At 35.0% G+C, this 20,371-nt stretch overlaps 1 protein-coding gene across 1 annotated transcript; it reads right to left on the bottom strand.

The window, feature by feature from the left end:
* Positions 1-160: 160 nt before the first annotated feature.
* On the bottom strand, positions 161-7,763 carry LOC140054962 (scavenger receptor cysteine-rich domain-containing protein DMBT1-like). Its single transcript, XM_072100105.1, has 6 exons — positions 7,754-7,763; positions 7,046-7,351; positions 4,072-4,218; positions 3,432-3,737; positions 298-606; positions 161-174 (listed from the first exon to the last, which is right to left on the bottom strand). The coding sequence occupies exons 1-6, from the start codon at positions 7,761-7,763 to the stop codon at positions 161-163; spliced, it is 1,092 nt and encodes a 363-aa protein (XP_071956206.1).
* Between the last annotated feature and the right edge of the window lie 12,608 nt (positions 7,764-20,371).

Here is a 20,371-nt window from a genome sequence, read left to right as displayed (position 1 = left end):
TTCTTATAATTCGATACAGGTGAAATAAAAACATATTATATTTAAGCTTCATTATTACACTGTTTAATTTAATGGTATTGTTCATTTCGTCGTGTTAAACAATGGAATATTATATAAGGAGAATAAATGACGCCAAATGTAGCTTTAACCTCTTTTTTCTCTAAATGGATAAAACTATTGAAAATAGAACTTATTTTTATATAATTTATAAAACAAAACACTCCCTCTTAGTCAATAGTGTATTGTAATATCGTCTGTTAGTACTGAAGTTTGTATTTAGTGTCAAATTTTCCTTACATTGACAAATAACACTGGCATCCTCATAATGTCCACAATAGTGTACCCTCATTCCTCTATTAGGACAGTCTGTGATGGATGTCTCAGTTCCTGAACACTGAACATCATCAAGCATAATCGGACCAGTCCCTTGACCAAAATAAGCTTGTCTTGGAGCTTGGATAGCTGGTCCTAGTCTTAATTGTCGACATACAACTTGAGCGTCGTTGATGTCCCAGACATTATCACATATTGTACCCCATTCTGTGCCATCGTAAACTTCAACTCGTCCCTCATAGATATTGCTGCCATTCACAAGTCTAATGTTTACTAAATGAAACAAATGTACAAGTTAAAATCAGTTCTTTATATTGATATATCTCTCACTGTGAAGCTATACTCTCGTTAAGTCTATTTGAATAGCTGATGTAAATCTGACACAAGTATCTCAAGACATTACATTATATTACTGTAATATGTTTTTGATTCCTGAACCTTAAAATAATCATAAGATGGCGCCCGTCCATTGTAAGGGTACCTAATATAGTATTATTGATTACTGCTATTAAACAGTTTATTCCTAAATTTAAAACCTGTTCAATAGAGGATGATTAAACGATGAGGTATATCTTAATATGAGATAATATCTGCCCTTAGAAATATTTTTAACATTTAAGCTTTCATCACTAAATAACATTATCTTCATTATTAGTTTATTATTTTCTGGTACCTTTTTACATTTATGTCTACTGTTTTGTAAAAATTAAATGAACTGAAATAAACAGATATAAAATTAAATGATGAATGAATATGTGTAAATGGATAATACATTTCTTAAACAAATTATGATTTTAAGATTGCAACCAAATAAAAAATAAACTGGTTCTGTTTTCCAACTCTGACAAACTGCCCATTATTTTATAAGATGAGAAACAGCTTGAAATTGCTGAACGTTTTTATTTAACATTTAATGAGTAATATAACTGGGACGTGGATTGATTGATTGATTGAAATATATATTTATACTGGGTAACCTCTTCAGTCAAAGACTGGTCTCCCAGAGGGCCCAGTTGGTGATCAGTGGCTGTGATGTACTAATACACCGGGGTAATCCCCTACTCGTCTCGAAAGATGTACTAGGTTATTTAAAGTGCACACGAGCTAGATGTGTACACTGTACCTACGGTTTATAGACCTTATCCGAGAAGACTCGTTCTACCACCACAACCATGGAGTGAGTGAGCCTCGAACCCCTGCCGATGTTATGGCTACGTAATTACGGTTCGACTGTCTTAACCGCTCGACCACTCACAAAGTAAGGATACAAAGGACACAAAGTGTGAATGGTGGCAATGAACAAAAATATGAAAAAAAAACATTTTCCTTTTAAACTGAGATAAACAGATTGACATTTCCTAGTTCTGGGGCGGATCCAGACATTTTTAAGAGGGGGGGTCCAGCGATAAAAAGGGCACATCAGACATTGAGTATTTGAGCCACAGCCCCCCCATGGTGGGGGTTGTGGCGAAGCGAATTTTGTTACAGAACACACTTAGATGGCCGGAAATGGCACTCTCGCACGCAAAATCCATGATAAATGGCACCTTTCTAGTTCGCCGGAAATGACACTTTATTAGCAGGGATAACGATGCAAAATTAAAAGTTGTTATTTTTCAACCAATTTAAACATTATCTGTTGGTATTTTGTTTCAATATTCCAATAAAGAAAGAATTACGAAAATCTGACTTGTTGTAGTTTTCGAAATATAGGGTCTAAAACATTGCCGAAAATGATCGTTTTTAGCCACGAAAGTTGTAAACAAATTGCGCCATTTTTCGCTAAAATAATTACATATAATTACGTTTTATAGTAATTTCTTTTATATATCAACATTGGAAATATCAATAAAATATGTTATTAAATGTTTATAAAATATATAGAGTTGTTTATTTAACGGAATTCGTACAAATTCATTGCTCTAAATTTGTGTCGTACCGTTCAGTACAGAGAGATCACGTGACTTCTTGGTACACGCGAGAGAGAGAAAACATTCCGCTGTGGGTGATTCGCGTCCACCAATCAAATAGCCAGAATCCAAAATCATTCAACCGTGAGTTCTGCCGAACGCGGGAAGCGTTCGCGGGAAAGCTCAGCTTTGATTGGCTTACGATGACATTATATCACAAAATGGTGGTTTTGTAGTTGAGCCTCACGTAATTTTCACAAATATTGTTTAAAAAATGAAATAAATGAACCTTCTTTATGGTATGTGTGATTTTTCTTTAAAAGATTTGAATAATAAAGGCTTCATATCGATTTTTTTGGCACTTATAATAAATATTTCTCAGAGAAAAAAGCACATGGCTTGTAGAACTATATTATCTTGGCGTAGGAAGACAAAAAAATCTCAGGTCATGAGAGGCTCAACTACAAAAACAAGGTTGACTAGTGCAGGGAGTTGATTTTACAACTCCCTGAATAATGTAAGGACCGTTCGATGATTTTTGAGTAAACAATCTACCGCGTATGGTCGTACGCGCTAGATAGTACGATATTTTAACTACATTTTTTACATGTTTGGTTGGATGTAATGGAAATAAAAAATAGTTGATCTGATGGAATGATATGTAAATAAACAAATACTCAAAAGAATTATGTTTACAGTTCAATTATTTTCAGAATAATAATACATAAAAATGTGTTTACCAATGGACAAATAATCGCGTCAATGACATAGCGCGCATGGTAACGTACGCGGAGTTGAATCGTAAAAAGTTTACATGCGCCCTCTGTAGTATGTGAAACGATCTATTTTTAGAAGTTTAAGTAGAGATCATCACGCGTCACCACCTCTCACGATGCTCTTTGATCGGCCGCCGTAACTTTAACATCGCGCTCATTGTGATAAATTTCTGTTTTTATTTTTGGGGTTAGTGTAGCCTACTCTGTGCATACTAATATACACACAAATATGTCACACGAATACAATATTGAACCTCTAAAAAAAGGGCACCCTTAAAATTTAGGGGGGGGTCCGGACCCCGTGGACCCCCCCTCTGGATCCGCCCCAGTAGTTTAAAAAGTGTGTTGGCCTTAGAGTATTGTTGTTGTCTGTATTTAGTGATCCTTTTTATACAGTTTCTACTTTACCTACCACAAACAACACTAGCATCCTCAGAATGTCCACAATCGTGTACCCTCATTCCTCTATTAGGACAGTCTGTGATGGATGTCTCATTTCCTGAACACCGAACATTATCAAGCATAATCGGACCAGTCCCTTGACCAAAATGAGCTTGCCCTGGAGCTTGGATAGCTTGTCCTAGTCTTAATTGTTGACATACAACCTGAGCGTTGTTAATGTCCCAGTCATCATCACATATTGTACCCCATTCTGTACCATCGTAAACTTCAACTCGCCCATCATAAATATTGCTGCCATCCACAAGTCTAATGTTTACTATTAAAATTAAAAAAATGTACAAGTTTCTTTATAAATGTAATATTAATTAATTATATTAATTACTGTTATCATCTTTAAATTATCAAATAATGACAATTAGATAAATAACACTCCTCCTGTACTTTATTACTGTATAATATATATTAAATTATGATAAATAAATGTACCGGAACTTGAACCAAAATAAATAAATAAAAAATAACTATTAGATTACTATATAATTTACTTTTGCCTTTGTAAATATGTTGATGTATTTTTCATGTATGTGAATTTGTATTTTTCATATTTATTAATGTTTTACCAGTACTTTTGTAAGTTCAACAATGTTTACTCAGTTGCAATAAATGAATTTGAATTCGAAGTTTGTATTGTGTGTGTGTATTGTCCCAGTCATCATCACATATTGTACCCCATTCTGTACCATCGTAAACTTCAACTCGCCCCTCATAAATATTGCTGCCATCCACAAGTCTAATGTCTGCATAACAACAATTACAATATAGTTTAAAACATTTCTTTATTTAAATGTATACTGCTATTAATCCTACTGAATGTTAGTAGTAGTGGTGGTAGGGGTGGTAGTGGTGCAGTAGTAGTAGTACTTTTGCACGGTATTCTTAAAGTGAGGGGTAATAATATTCTGCCCTACAAATAAGTAAATATATAGTTTGCGGAAAATGTTTACTGAAGCCTAAAATTAAATTATTATTACTTAATTATAGTAATTACTGCTTATAATCTTTAAATTATCAAATGCGACAATTAGATAAAATAGTAATCGTATGTGATACTATGCAACGAAAATGAAAGTGATGCGCAGAGATCAAAACCTGCCGAATCTTAGTGTTACGTAACAATCGTATGTGATCATATGCATACAGAATGTAAGGGATGTCCGGCGATCAAAACCAGTCAAATCTTATAAAGTGTGACGTAACAGTCGTATGTGATAATACGCATACAAAATGGAAGCGATGTCCGACGATCAAAACCAGCCAAATCTTATAAAGTGTGACGTAAAAATCATATGTGATACTATGCAACGAAAATGGAAGTGATGTTCGCCGATCAAAACCTACCGAATCTTATAAAATGTGACGTAACAATCGTATGTGATAATACGTATACAAAATGGAAGTGATATCCGGCGATTAAAACCAGTCAAATCTTATAAAGTGCGACATAACAATCGTGTGTATACTATGCAACGAAAATGGAAGTGATGTCCGGCGATCAAAACCTACCTAATCTTATAAAGTGTGACGTAACAATCGTATGTGATACTATGCAACGGAAATGGAAGCGATGACTGGCGATCAAAACCTACCTAATCTTATAAAGTGCTATACGTAACAATCGTATGTGATACTATGCAACGAAAATGGAGGCGATGTCCGCCTATCAAAACCTGCCAAATCTTATAAAGTGTGACGTAACAATCGTATGTATACTATGCAACGAAAATGGAAGCGATGTCCGGCGATTAAAACCTACCTAATCTTATAAAGTGCTACGTAACAATCGTATGTGATACTATGCAACGGAAATGGAAGTGATGTCCGGCGATCAGAACCAGCCAAATCTTATAAAGACAATCGTATGTGATAATACGCATACAAAATGGAAGCGATGTCCGGCGATCAAAACCAGCCAAATATTACAAAGTGTGACGTATCAAGGGTTAGTAATAATAAGCAACGAAAATGGAAGCGATGTCCGGCGATTAAAACCAGTCAAATCTTATAAAGTGTGACGTAACAATCGTATGTGATAATACGCATACAAAATGGAAGTGATGTCCGGCGATCAAAACCAGTCAAATCTTATAAAGTGCGACGTAACAATCGTATGTGATAATACGCATACAAAATGGAAGCGATGTCCGTCGATTAAAACCAGCCTAATCTTATAAAGTGTGACGTAACAATCGTATGTGATAATACGCATACAAAATGGAAGTGACGTCTGGCGATTAAAATCAGCCTAATCTTATAAAGTGTGACGTAACAATCGTATGTGATAATACGCATACAAAATGGAAGTGACGTCTGGCGATTAAAACCAGCCTAATCTTATAAAGTGTGACGTAACAATTGTATGTGGTAATACGCATACAAAATGGAAGCGATGTCCGGCGATTAAAACCAGCCTAATCTTATAAAGTGTGACGTAACAATCCTATGTGATAATACGCATACAAAATTGAAGTGATGTCCGGCGATTAAAACCAGTCAAATCTTATAAAGGAATGGCAGAAAGAATACGACGCACTCTCTCCTATCACAATGTCGGAACCTATTTCCTACCCCAAAATAAAATCAAGAATAGCCTCGTCCACCCAAAAGATAAAATCGAGAAGATGGATACATGTGGAGTAATCTACGAAGTCACCTGCCGCAACTGTCCACAAGTTTACATTGGGGAAACAGGGAGGGCATTACAAACACGAATTAATGATCACAAAAAAGATGTTACAACAAACACGGGGGGAGTAATGACTAGGGCCTCCAGAACATCCACATCTTCGATCATACACAAATCTGCCATTACAGAACATGTCATAAAACACAATCATGTACCGAACTGGGAGGCTACCATCTTAACCAAAGAGCCTAAACGCAAAGACAGACAGATTAGAGAATCATTACATATAAGGAGAAATAAAGAGAAGACCATGAACCGGGACACTGGAGCCCACGAACTCTCGCATTTGTACAATGATTTGATAGACACATCACCTGGCCGAGCCCCGCACAACCTCCAACCTACAACCGGAGGCGTACAACGTCATCAACAGATGACGTCAAGAATGACCAAGCTGCATTAACACTCCGCAGTCAGTTGAGAAGGATCTCTGATAGAGATCGAAACGTTCGAGTAAGTACTCCGTTAACTTGTGCTTTTACAAAAACGAAATTTGTCATCTATAAATCTTATAAAGTGCGACATAACAATCGTATGTGATAATACGCATACAAATATGATTTTGAGATTGCAACCAAATAAAAATTACAACTGGTTCTGTTTTCCAACTCCGACAAACTGCCCATTATTTTATAAAATGAGTAGCAACTTGAAATTTCTTGACGTTTTTATTTTAACATTTAATGAATATAACTGGGACGTGAATAAAAATTTAAATGGTGGAAATAAACAAAAATATTAAAAAGATTAGCTTATGAACAAAACAAAATTGATTTTCCTTTTCAACTGGGATAAACATTTCCTAGTTAAAAAAGTTGTCTTGGCCTTACAGTGTTGTTGTTTTCTGTGTTAATCCTTTTTACAGTTACTACTTTACCTACCACAAATAACACTAGCATCCTCAGAATGTTCACAATTGTGTACCCTCATTCCATTATTAGGACAGTCTGTGATAGATGTCTCAGTTCCTGAACATTGAACATCATCAAGCATAATCGGACCAGTCCCTTGACCAAAATGAGCTTGCCCTGGAGCTTGGATAGCTGGTCCTAGTCTTAATTGTCGACATACAACTTGAGCGTCGTTGATGTCCCAGCCATTATCACATATTGTACCCCATTCTGTGCCATCGTAAACTTCAACTCGCCCCTCATAGAAATTGTTGCCATTCACAAGTCTAATGTTTACTAAATGAAACAAATGTACAAGTTAAAATCAGTTCTTTATATTGATATATCTCTCACTGTGAAGCTATACTCTTGTTAAGTCTATTTGAATAGCTGATGTAAATCTGACACAAGTATCTCAGGACATTACATTATATTACTGTACTATCTTTTTGATTCCCGAACCTTAAAATAATCATAAGATGGCGCCCGTCCATTGTAAGGGTACCTAATATAGTATCATTAATTACTGCTATTAAACAGTTTATTCCTAAATTTAAAACCTGTTCAATATAAAGGATATTTAAATGATGAGGTATATCTTAATATGAGATAATATCTGCCCATAGAAACATTTTTAACATTTTAAGCTTTCATCACTAAATAACATTATCTTCATTATTATTTATTATTTTCTGGTACCTTTTAACATTTATGTCTACTGTTTTGTAAAAATTGAATGAACTAAAATAAACAGATATAAAATGAACAGATATAAAATGAACAGATATAAAATGAACAGATATAAAATGAACAGATATAAAATGAACAGATATAAAATGAACAGATATAAAATGAACAGATATAAAATGAACAGATATAAAATGAACAGATATAAAATGAACAGATATAAAATGAACAGATATAAAATGAACAGATATAAAATGAACAGATATAAAATGAACAGATATAAAATGAACAGATATAAAATGAACAGATATAAAATGAACAGATATAAAATGAACAGATATAAAATGAAATGATGAATGAAAATGTGTAAATGGATAATAAATTTCTTAACCAAATTATGATTTTGAGATTGCAACTAAATAAAAAAATAACTGGTTCTGTTTTCCAACTGTGACAAACTGCCTAGTATTTTATAAGATGAGAAGCAACTTGAAATTTCTTAACGTTTTTATTTTAACATTTAATGAGTAATATAATTGGGACATGGATACAAAGTGTGAATGGTGGCAATGAACGAAAATATGAAAAAAAAAGACATTTTCCGGCGATCAAAACCAGTCAAATCTTATAAAGTGTGACGTAACAATCGTGTGTGATAATACGCATACAAAATGGAAGCGATGTCCGGCGATTAAAACCAGTCATATCTTATAAAGTGTGACGTAGCAATCGTATGTGATAATACGCATACAAAATTGAAGCGATGTCCGGCGATTAAAACCAGTCAGATCTTATAAAGTGTGACGTAACAATCGTATGTGATAATACGCATACAGAATGGAAGTGATGTCCGGCGATTAAAACCAGTCAAATCTTATAAAGTGTGACGTAACAATCGTATGTGATAATACGCATACAAAATTGAAGCGATGTCCGGCGATTAAAACCAGTCAAATCTTTTAAAGTGTGACGTAACAATCGTATGTGATAATACGCATACAAAATTGAAGTGATGTCCGGCGATCAAAACCAGTCAAATCTTATAAAGTGTGACGTAACAATCATGTGTGATAATACGCATACAAAATGGAAGCGATGTCCGGCGATTAAAACCAGTCATATCTTATAAAGTGTGACGTAGCAATCGTATGTGATAATACGCATACAAAATTGAAGCGATGTCCGGCGATCAAGACCAGTCAAACCTTATAAAATGAGACGTAGCAATCGTATGTTATAATAGGCATACAAAATGGAGGCGATGTCCGGCGATTAAAACCAGTCAAATCTTATAATGTGTGACGTAACAATCGTATGTGATAATACGCATACAAAATGGAAGCGATGTCCGGCGATCAAAACCAGTCGAATATTATAAAGTGTGACGTAACAATCGTATGTGATGATACGCATACAAAATGGAAGTGATGTCCGGCGATCAAAACTAGTCAAATCTTATAAAGTGTGACGTAACAATTGTATGTGATAATACGCATACAAAATGGAGGCGATGTCCGGCGATTAAAATCAGTCAAATCTTATAAAGTGTGACGTAACAATCGTATGTGATAATACGCATACAAAATGGAAGCGATGTCCGGCGATTAAAACCAGTCAAATCTTATAAAGTGTGACGTAACAATCGTATGTGATAATACGCATACAAAATTGAAGCGATGTCCGGCGATTAAAACCAGTCAAATCTTATAAAGTGTGACGTAACAATAGTATGTGATAATACGCATACAAAATTGAAGTGATGTCCGGCGATCAAAACCAGTCAAAACTTATAAAGTGTGACGTAACAATCATATGTGATAATACGCATACAAAATGGAAGTGATGTCCGGTGATCAAAACCAGTCAAATCTTATAAAGTGTGACGTAACAATCGTATGTGATAATACGCATACAAAATGGAAGTGATGTCCGGTGTTCAAAACCAGTCAAATCTTATAAAGTGTGAAGGTAACAATCGTATGTGATAATACGCATACAAAATTGAAGCGATGTCCGGCGATTAAAACCAGTCAGATCTTATAAAGTGTGACGTAACAATCGTATGTGATAATACGCATACAGAATGGAAGTGATGTCCGGCGATTAAAACCAGTCAAATCTTATAAAGTGTGACGTAACAATCGTATGTGATAATACGCATACAAAATTGAAGCGATGTCCGGCGATTAAAACCAGTCAAATCTTTTAAAGTGTGACGTAACAATCGTATGTGATAATACGCATACAAAATTGAAGCTATGTCCGGCGATCAAAACCAGTCAAATCTTATAAAGTGTGACATAACAATCGTATGTGATAATACGCATGCAACATTGAAGTGATGTCCGGCGATTAAAACCAGTCAAATCTTATAAAGTGTGACGTAGCAATCGTATGTGATAATACGCATACACAATGGAAGTGATGTCCGGTGATCAAAACCAGTCAAATCTTATAAAGTGTGACGTAACAATGGTATATGATAATACGCATAGAAAATTGAAGTGATGTCCGGCGATTAAAACCAGTCAAATCTTATAAAGTGTGACGTAACAATCGTATGTGATAATACGCATACAAAATTGAAGTGATGTCCGGCGATCAAAACCATTTCAAATCTTATAAAGTGTGACGTAACAATCGTATGTGATAATACGCATACAAAATTGAAGCGATGTCCGGCGATTAAAACCAGTCAAATCTTATAAAGTGTGACGTAACAATCGTATGTGATAATACGCATACAAAATGGAAGCGATGTCCGGCGATTAAAACCAGTCAAATCTTATAAAGTGTGACGTAACAATCGTATGTGATAATACGCATACACAATGGAAGTGATGTCCGGCGATTAAAACCAGTCAAATCTTATAAAGTGGACGTAGCAATCGTATGTGATAATACGCATACAAAATTGAAGTGATGTCCGGCGATCAAAACCAGTCAAATCTTATAAAGTGTGACGTAACAATCGTATGTGATAATACGCATACAAAATGGAAGCGATGTCCGGCGATCAAAACCATTCAAATCTTATAAAGTGTGACGTAGCAATCGTTTGTGATAATACGCATACAGAATGGAAGTGATGTCCGGCGATCAAAACCATTCAAATCTTATAAAGTGTGACGTAACAATCGTATGTGATAATACGAACACAAAATGGAAGTGATGTCCGGCGATTAAAACCAGTCAAATCTTATAAAGTGTGACGTAACAATCGTATGTGATAATACGCATACACAATGGAAGTGATGTCCGGCGATTAAAACCAGTCATATCTTATAAAGTGTGACGTAGCAATCGTATGTGATAATACGCATACAAAATTGAAGCGATGTCCGGCGATCAAGACCAGTCAAATCTTATAAAATGTGACGTAGCAATCGTATGTGATAATACGCATACAAAATGGAGGCGATGTCCGGCGATTAAAACCAGTCAAATCTTATAATGTGTGACGTAACAATCGTATGTGATAATACGCATACAAAATGGAAGCGATGTCCGGCGATCAAAACCAGTCAAATATTATAAAGTGTGACGTAACAATCGTATGTGATGATAAGCATACAAAATGGAAGTGATGTCCGGCGATCAAAACTAGTCAAATCTTATAAAGTGTGACGTAACAATCGTATGTGATAATACGCATACAAAATGGAGTCGATGTCCGGCGATTAAAATCAGTCAATTCTTATAAAGTGTGACGTAACAATCGTATGTGATAATACGCATACAAAATGGACGCGATGTCCGGCGATTAAAACCAGTCAAATCTTATAAAGTGTGACGTAACAATCGTATGTGATAATACGCATACAAAATTGAAGCGATGTCCGGCGATTAAAACCAGTCAAATCTTATAAAGTGTGACGTAACAATAGTATGTGATAAAACGCATACAAAATTGAAGTGATGTCCGGCGATCAAAACCAGTCAAATCTTATAAAGTGTGACGTAACAATCGTATGTGATAATACGCATACAAAATGGAAGCGATGTCCGGCGATTAAAACCAGTCAAATCTAATAAAGTGTGACGTAACAATCGTATGTGATAATACGCATACAAAATTGAAGCGATGTCCGGCGATTAAAACCAGTCAAATCTTATAAAGTGTGACGTAACAATAGTATGTGATAATACGCATACAAAATTGAAGTGATGTCCGGCGATCAAAACCATTAAAATATTTTAAAGTGTGACGTAACAATCGTATGTGATAATACGCATACAAAATTGAAGCGATGTCCGGCGATTAAAACCAGTCAGATCTTATAAAGTGTGACGTAACAATCGTATGTGATAATACGCATACAAAATTGAAGCGATGTCCGGCGATTAAAACCAGTCAAATCTTATAAAGTGTGACGTAACAATCGTATGTGATAATACGCATACAGAATGGAAGTGATATCCGGCGATTAAAACCAGTCAAATCTTATAAAGTGTGACGTAACAATCGTATGTGATAATACGCATACAAAATGGAGTCGATGTCCGGCGATTAAAATCAGTCAATTCTTATAAAGTGTGACGTAACAATCGTATGTGATAATACGCATACAAAATGGACGCGATGTCCGGCGATTAAAACCAGTCAAATCTTATAAAGTGTGACGTAACAATCGTATGTGATAATACGCATACAAAATTGAAGCGATGTCCGGCGATTAAAACCAGTCAAATCTTATAAAGTGTGACGTAACAATAGTATGTGATAATACGCATACAAAATTGAAGTGATGTCCGGCGATCAAAACCAGTCAAATCTTATAAAGTGTGACGTAACAATCGTATGTGATAATACGCATACAAAATGGAAGCGATGTCCGGCGATTAAAACCAGTCAAATCTAATAAAGTGTGACGTAACAATCGTATGTGATAATACGCATACAAAATTGAAGCGATGTCCGGCGATTAAAACCAGTCAAATCTTATAAAGTGTGACGTAACAATAGTATGTGATAATACGCATACAAAATTGAAGTGATGTCCGGCGATCAAAACCATTCAAATATTTTAAAGTGTGACGTAACAATCGTATGTGATAATACGCATACAAAATTGAAGCGATGTCCGGCGATTAAAACCAGTCAGATCTTATAAAGTGTGACGTAACAATCGTATGTGATAATACGCATACAAAATTGAAGCGATGTCCGGTGATTAAAACCAGCCTAATCTTATAAAGTGTGACGTAACAATCGTATGTGATAATACGCATACAAAATGGAAGTGATGTCCGGCGATTAAAGCCAGCCTAATCTTATAAAGTGTGACGTAACAATCGTATGTGATAATACGCATACAAAATGGAAGTGACGTCTGGCGATTAAAACCAGCCTAATCTTATAAAGTGTGACGTAACAATTGTATGTGGTAATACGCATACAAAATGGAAGCGATGTCCGGCGATTAAAACCAGTCAAATCTTATAAAGTGTGACGTAACAATCGTATGTGATAATACGCATACAAAATTGAAGTGATGTCCGGCGATCAAAACCATTCAAATCTTATAAAGTGTGACGTAACAATCGTATGTGATAATACGCATACAAAATTGAAGCGATGTTCGGCAATTAAAACCAGTCAAATCTTATAAAGTGTGACGTAACAATCGTAAGTGATAATACGCATACAAAATGGAAGCGATGTCCGGCGATTAAAACCAGTCAAATCTTATAACGTGTGACGTAACAATCGTATGTGATAATACGCATACACAATGGAAGTGATGTCCGGCGATTAAAACCAGTCAAATCTTATAAAGTGTGACGTAGCAATCGTATGTGATAATACGCATACAAAATTGAAGTCATGTCCGGCGATCAAAACCAGTCAAATCTTATAAAATGTGACGTAACAATCGTATGTGATAATAAGCATACAAAAGGGAAGCGATGTCCGGCGATCAAAACCATTCAAATCTTATAAAGTGTGACGTAGCAATCGTTTGTGATAATACGCATACAAAATGGAAGCGATGTCCGGCGATCAAAACCAGTCAAATCTTATAAAGTGTGACGTAACAATCGTATGTGATAATACGCATGCAACATTGAAGTGATGTCCGGCGATTAAAACCAGTCAAATCTTATAAAGTGTGACGTAGCAATCGTATGTGATAATACGCATACACAATGGAAGTGATGTCCGGTGATCAAAACCAGTCAAATATTATAAAGTGTGACGTAACAATCGTATGTGATAATACGCATACAAAATTGAAGCGATGTCCGGCGATTAAAACCAGTCAAATCTTTTAAAGTGTGACGTAACAATCGTATGTGATAATACGCATACAAAATTGAAGTGATGTCCGGCGATCAAAACCAGTCAAATCTTATAAAGTGTGACGTAACAATCGTATGTGATAATACGCATGCAACATTGAAGTGATGTCCGGCGATTAAAACCAGTCAAATCTTATAAAGTGTGACGTAGCAATCGTATGTGATAATACGCATACACAATGGAAGTGATTTCCGGTGATCAAAACCAGTCAAATATTATAAAGTGTGACGTAACAATCGTATATGATAATACGCATCCAAAATTGAAGTGATGTCCGGCGATTAAAACCAGTCAAATCTTATAAAGTGTGACGTAACAATCGTATGTGATAATAATACGCATACAAAATTGAAGTGATGTCCGGCGATCAAAACCATTCAAATCTTATAAAGTGTGACGTAACAATCGTATGTGATAATACGCATACAAAATTGAAGCGATGTCCGGCGATTAAAACCAGTCAAATCTTATAAAGTGTGACGTAACAATCGTATGTGATAATACGCATACAAAATGGAAGCGATGTCCGGCGATCAAAACCAGTCAAATCTTATAAAGTGTGACGTAACAATCGTGTGTGATAATACGCATACAAAATGGAAGCGATGTCCGGCGATTAAAACCAGTCATATCTTATAAAGTGTGACGTAGCAATCGTATGTGATAATACGCATACAAAATTGAAGCGATGTCCGGCGATCAAGACCAGTCAAATCTTATAAAATGTGACGTAGCAATCGTATGTGATAATACGCACTCAAAATGGAGGCGATGTCCAGCGATTAAAACCAGTCAAATCTTATATTGTGTGACGTAACAATCGTATGTGATAATACGCATACAAAATGGAAGCGATGTCCGGCGATCAAAACCAGTCAAATATTATAAAGTGTGACGTAACAATCGTATGTAATGATACGCATACAAAATGGAAGTGATGTCCGGCGATCAAAACTAGTCAAATCTTATAAAGTGTGACGTAACAATCGTATGTGATAATACGTATACAAAATGGAGGCGATGTCCGGCGATTAAAATCAGTCAAATCTTATAAAGTGTGACGTAACAATCGTATGTGATAATACGCATACAAAATGGACGCGATGTCCGGCGATTAAAACCAGTCAAATCTTATAAAGTGTGACGTAACAATCGTATGTGATAATACGCATACAAAATTGAAGCGATGTCCGGCGATTAAAACCAGTCAAATCTTATAAAGTGTGACGTAACAATAGTATGTGATAATACGCATACAAAATTGAAGTTATGTCCGGCGATCAAAACCAGTCAAATCTTATAAAGTGTGACGTAACAATCGTATGTGATAATACGCATACAAAATGGAAGCGATGTCCGGCGATTAAAACCAGTCAAATCTTATAAAGTGTGACGTAACAATCGTATGTGATAATACGCATACAAAATTGAAGCGATGTCCGGCGATTAAAACCAGTCAAATCTTATAAAGTGTGACGTAACAATAGTATGTGATAATACGCATACAAAATTGAAGTGATGTCCGGCGATCAAAACCATTCAAATATTATAAAGTGTGACGTAACAATCGTATGTGATAATACGCATACAAAATTGAAGCGATGTCCGGCGATTAAAACCAGTCAGATCTTATAAAGTGTGACGTAACAATCGTATGTGATAATACGCATACAAAATTGAAGCGATGTCCGGCGATTAAAACCAGTCAAATCTTATAAAGTGTGACGTAACAATCGTATGTGATAATACGCATACAGAATGGAAGTGATGTCCGGTGTTCAAAACCAGTCAAATCTTATAAAGTGTGACGTAACAATCGTGTGTGATAATACGCATACAAAATGGAAGCGATGTCCGGCGATTAAAACCAGTCATATCTTATAAAGTGTGACGTAGCAATCGTATGTGATAATACGCATACAAAATTGAAGCGATGTCCGGCGATCAAGACCAGTCAAATCTTATAAAATGTGACGTAGCAATCGTATGTGATAATACGCACTCAAAATGGAGGCGATGTCCAGCGATTAAAACCAGTCAAATCTTATATTGTGTGACGTAACAATCGTATGTGATAATACGCATACAAAATGGAAGCGATGTCCGGCGATCAAAACCAGTCAAATATTATAAAGTGTGACGTAACAATCGTATGTGATGATACGCATACAAAATGGAAGTGATGTCCGGCGATCAAAACTAGTCAAATCTTATAAAGTGTGACGTAACAATCGTATGTGATAATACGCATACAAAATGGAGGCGATGTCCGGCGATTAAAATCAGTCAAATCTTATAAAGTGTGACGTAACAATCGTATGTGATAATACGCATACAAAATGGACGCGATGTCCGGCGATTAAAACCAGTCAAATCTTATAAAGTGTGACGTAACAATCGTATGAGATAATACGCATACAAAATTGAAGCGATGTCCGGCGATTAAAACCAGTCAAATCTTATAAAGTGTGACGTAACCATCGTATGTGATAATACGCATACAAAATTGAAGTGATGTCCAGCGATTAAAACCAGTCAAATCTTATAAAGTGTGACGTAACCATCGTATGTGATAATACGCATACAAAATTGAAGCGATGTCCAGCGATTAAAACCAGTCAAATCTTATAAAGTGTGACGTAACCATCGTATGTGATAATACGCATACAAAATTGAAGTGATGTCCGGCGATCAAAACCATTCAAATCTTATAAAGTGTAACGTAACAATCGTATGTGATAATACGCATACAAAATTGAAGCGATATTCGGCGATTAAAACCAGTCAAATCTTATAAAGTGTGACGTAACAATCGTAAGTGATAATACGCATACAAAATGGAAGCGATGTCCGGCGATTAAAACCAGTCAAATCTTATAAAATGTGACGTAACAATCGTATGTGATAATAAGCATACAAAATGGAAGCGATGTCCGGCGATCAAAACCATTCAAATCTTATAAAGTGTGACGTAGCAATCGTTTGTGATAATACGCATACAGAATGGAAGTGATGTCCGGCGATCAAAACCATTCAAATCTTATAAAGTGTGACGTAACAATCGTATGTGATAATACGCATACAAAATGGAAGCGATGTCCGGCGATCAAAACCAGTCAAATCTTATAAAGTGTGACGTAACAATCGTATGTGATAATACGCATACAAAATTGAAGTGATGTCCGGCGATCAAAACCATTCAAATCTTATAAAGTGTGACGTAACAATCGTATGTGATAATACGCATACAAAATTGAAGCGATGTTCGGCGATTAAAACCAGTCAAATCTTATAAAGTGTGACGTAACAATCGTAAGTGATAATACGCATACAAAATGGAAGCGATGTCCGGCGATTAAAACCAGTCAAATCTTATAACGTGTGACGTAACAATCGTATGTGATAATACGCATACACAATGGAAGTGATGTCCGGCGATTAAAACCAGTCAAATCTTATAAAGTGTGACGTAGCAATCGTATGTGATAATACGCATACAAAATTGAAGTCATGTCTGGCGATCAAAACCAGTCAAATCTTATAAAATGTGACGTAACAATCGTATGTGATAATAAGCATACAAAATGGAAGCGATGTCCGGCGATCAAAACCATTCAAATCTTATAAAGTGTGACGTAGCAATCGTTTGTGATAATACGCATACAGAATGGAAGTGATGTCCGGCGATCAAAACCATTCAAATCTTATAAAGTGTGACGTAACAATCGTATGTGATAATACGCATACAAAATGGAAGCGATGTCCGGCGATCAAAACCAGTCAAATCTTATAAAGTATGACGTAACAATCGTATGTGATAATACGCATACAAAATGGAAGCGATGTCCGGCAATCAAAACCAGTCAAATATTATAAAGTGTGACGTAACAATCGTATGTGATACTAACGCAATGAAAATGAAAGCTGTATGTTCGGCGGCGACAAAAATATGCCGAATCTACTCAAGAAGTTACAATCCCCAAAACTAGTACTTTGGAACACACCCTCTTACAAGTTTGCAGCGAGAGGAAGCACTGCACTCTGTAGAGACAAGATCCTGGTCGAGTATTTGAGGAAACCAGAAAAGTTGAATATAAATGAACATTTTGCAATAATACAGATGGTAATTTAAAGTAGAATGTGTTTTATTGTGATGATTTATTAAAGTAAAAATTTGACACTAAAGGAAAATTTTAATTGTACTACTTTAACGAAAAGAGGGTGTTATGTTTGCTTACACCTGAATAATATGTTAATTAGCTTCATATAGCCATTGTCTCCGATTCTCTTGTAACCATATAGGCCTAGACCTACACAGAAAATGTAATGTACTGTCTCTGCGACGGATTGCGACGACCGACGACGAAATGATGATGATGATGCGGGGAAATTGAGACGTGTTTTGTTTAATTTAGCATAATGAGTTAGATCTATGGGAAATATTTTGCACCAGTAACAATAGTGATAAAATGTTATATATTCTTGGAACTACAAAATGCTTTAATGTGTTTTGGCAAATTTATGAAATGTTCTTAAGACTGTACAGCTCGCAAACAGCTTAGAAATGCGGTATAGTATATGTTAACTTTTCAGTTGTTGCTCCCCAAAACGGACAACTTTTTCAAGCTTCTTTGTTTTGACGCTTGACGCGCGTGTAGTGCTCAGTGGGAACCGGCCTTAAGTGTGTGGATACATCGAAAGGTGACGATGAACAATATAGTTCTTGAACAAATGAGAAATACCCTTGAAATTCAAATGTTACTATTTGTTCATTAAAAGGTAAACATTAACTAAAGAATTTGATCACAGTATATCATAAAGGTAAAAGATATTTTCATTTCATTTCAATAAAACATCATAGAATAATAAATGTTGTAAAATAAGGATGGTTAGACCTGCCACAAATTCTGAAAAGGTCATCAATTATTATAATCACCCTACTATATTATAATATCTATTACAAATGATAAATATTAAAAGAACGAATCATACCGGCATTTGAACCAACATCAGCACAACTAGAAAACGATAACTCCACCAATATTATTACCACTTTAAAGACAAACATCTTCTTACGCAATTCAGTACCGTGATGTGCGTAGTAAACTTTATCTCCCAAAGTCATCTCAACGTTTGACATAATATTGTTTCTTTTAGTATTGTTGCAAAAGAGTTTTAAATAATTTAGATAAATCAGTTCACCAGGTGTATTACTTTGGTTAGTAGTTGATATTAATATTTAATTGTTTTGTTCGAATAAGCAATTACATATAGATTTAAGATAAACAGTAATGAATGTGAATTGACTATTGTACTATTGATTATTATCTAAGGTTTTTTAGAACAAAGGCTAAATGAAATTCAATTCAATTCACTTTTATTTCAGAACAAAGTCCATATCATAACACATAACAATATTCTAATAATTGAAGGTAACGTAATTGTTTAAAAATGTTTGCAAGAATTGAACATTCTAAATGAGAAAATGAATATTGGGAATATAACAGGAGTATTAGTTAGACACTGGTAGTGTACTAACCCTTATTTACTTATGTATATGTATATGAAGAGAGGCACACACCAAACCAAAGAGAGAAAAAAAAAATTATAGAGCCATAATACACACTTTTGTCGAAAAATAAAAGGGTCGAAATTTTGCCATTTTCTTAAAAAATTCCTGTACTAGTACAGGGATTTTTTTCAAAAAAGGCCAAAATATCGACTATTTAAAATTCAATTATTATGCCATACTATTGCCATATATGCACATATATTGCGTTATCATCATCTTATAGAGTCATAGTAACTAGTTATGTCAACAAATAAAAGGGTCGAAATTTGGTAATTTTTCGAAAACAGGGCTTTTTTCAAAAATGGCCAAAACATCGATTATTTAAAATTAAATTATTATGCAATAATATTGCCATAATATGCACAACTTTATAGAGTCATATTAACTGTAGGTATCTTGAAAGAATTTCATTTAGGTATGTCAACAAATAAAAGCGTCGAAATTTTGTCATTTTTTGAAAATGTCCGTGTACTATAGTACAGGGATTTTTTTCAAAAATAGCCAAAATATCGACTCTTTAAAATTCAATAATTATGCAATAATATTACTATATATGCGCATATGTTGCGTTATCATCATCTTAGAGTCATAGTAACCAAAAAAATCACCCAAAACATGGCGTTTTTTAATTTCATTTAATATGCTCTAATATTTCTATAAATGCATGTATATTTCCATACTTTCCAGACTTTTTCTAAAAACAGAAAAAGGTCGAAATCGTATACGATTCTGCGCATGTCACTGCAATGTCGAA

Source organism: Antedon mediterranea, chromosome 7, assembly GCF_964355755.1.
Source record: "Antedon mediterranea chromosome 7, ecAntMedi1.1, whole genome shotgun sequence".
NCBI classification, from domain to species: domain Eukaryota; kingdom Metazoa; phylum Echinodermata; class Crinoidea; order Comatulida; family Antedonidae; genus Antedon; species Antedon mediterranea.
The sequence above is the reverse complement of the archived record's forward strand: the minus strand, read 5'-3'. Positions and strand labels throughout refer to the sequence as shown.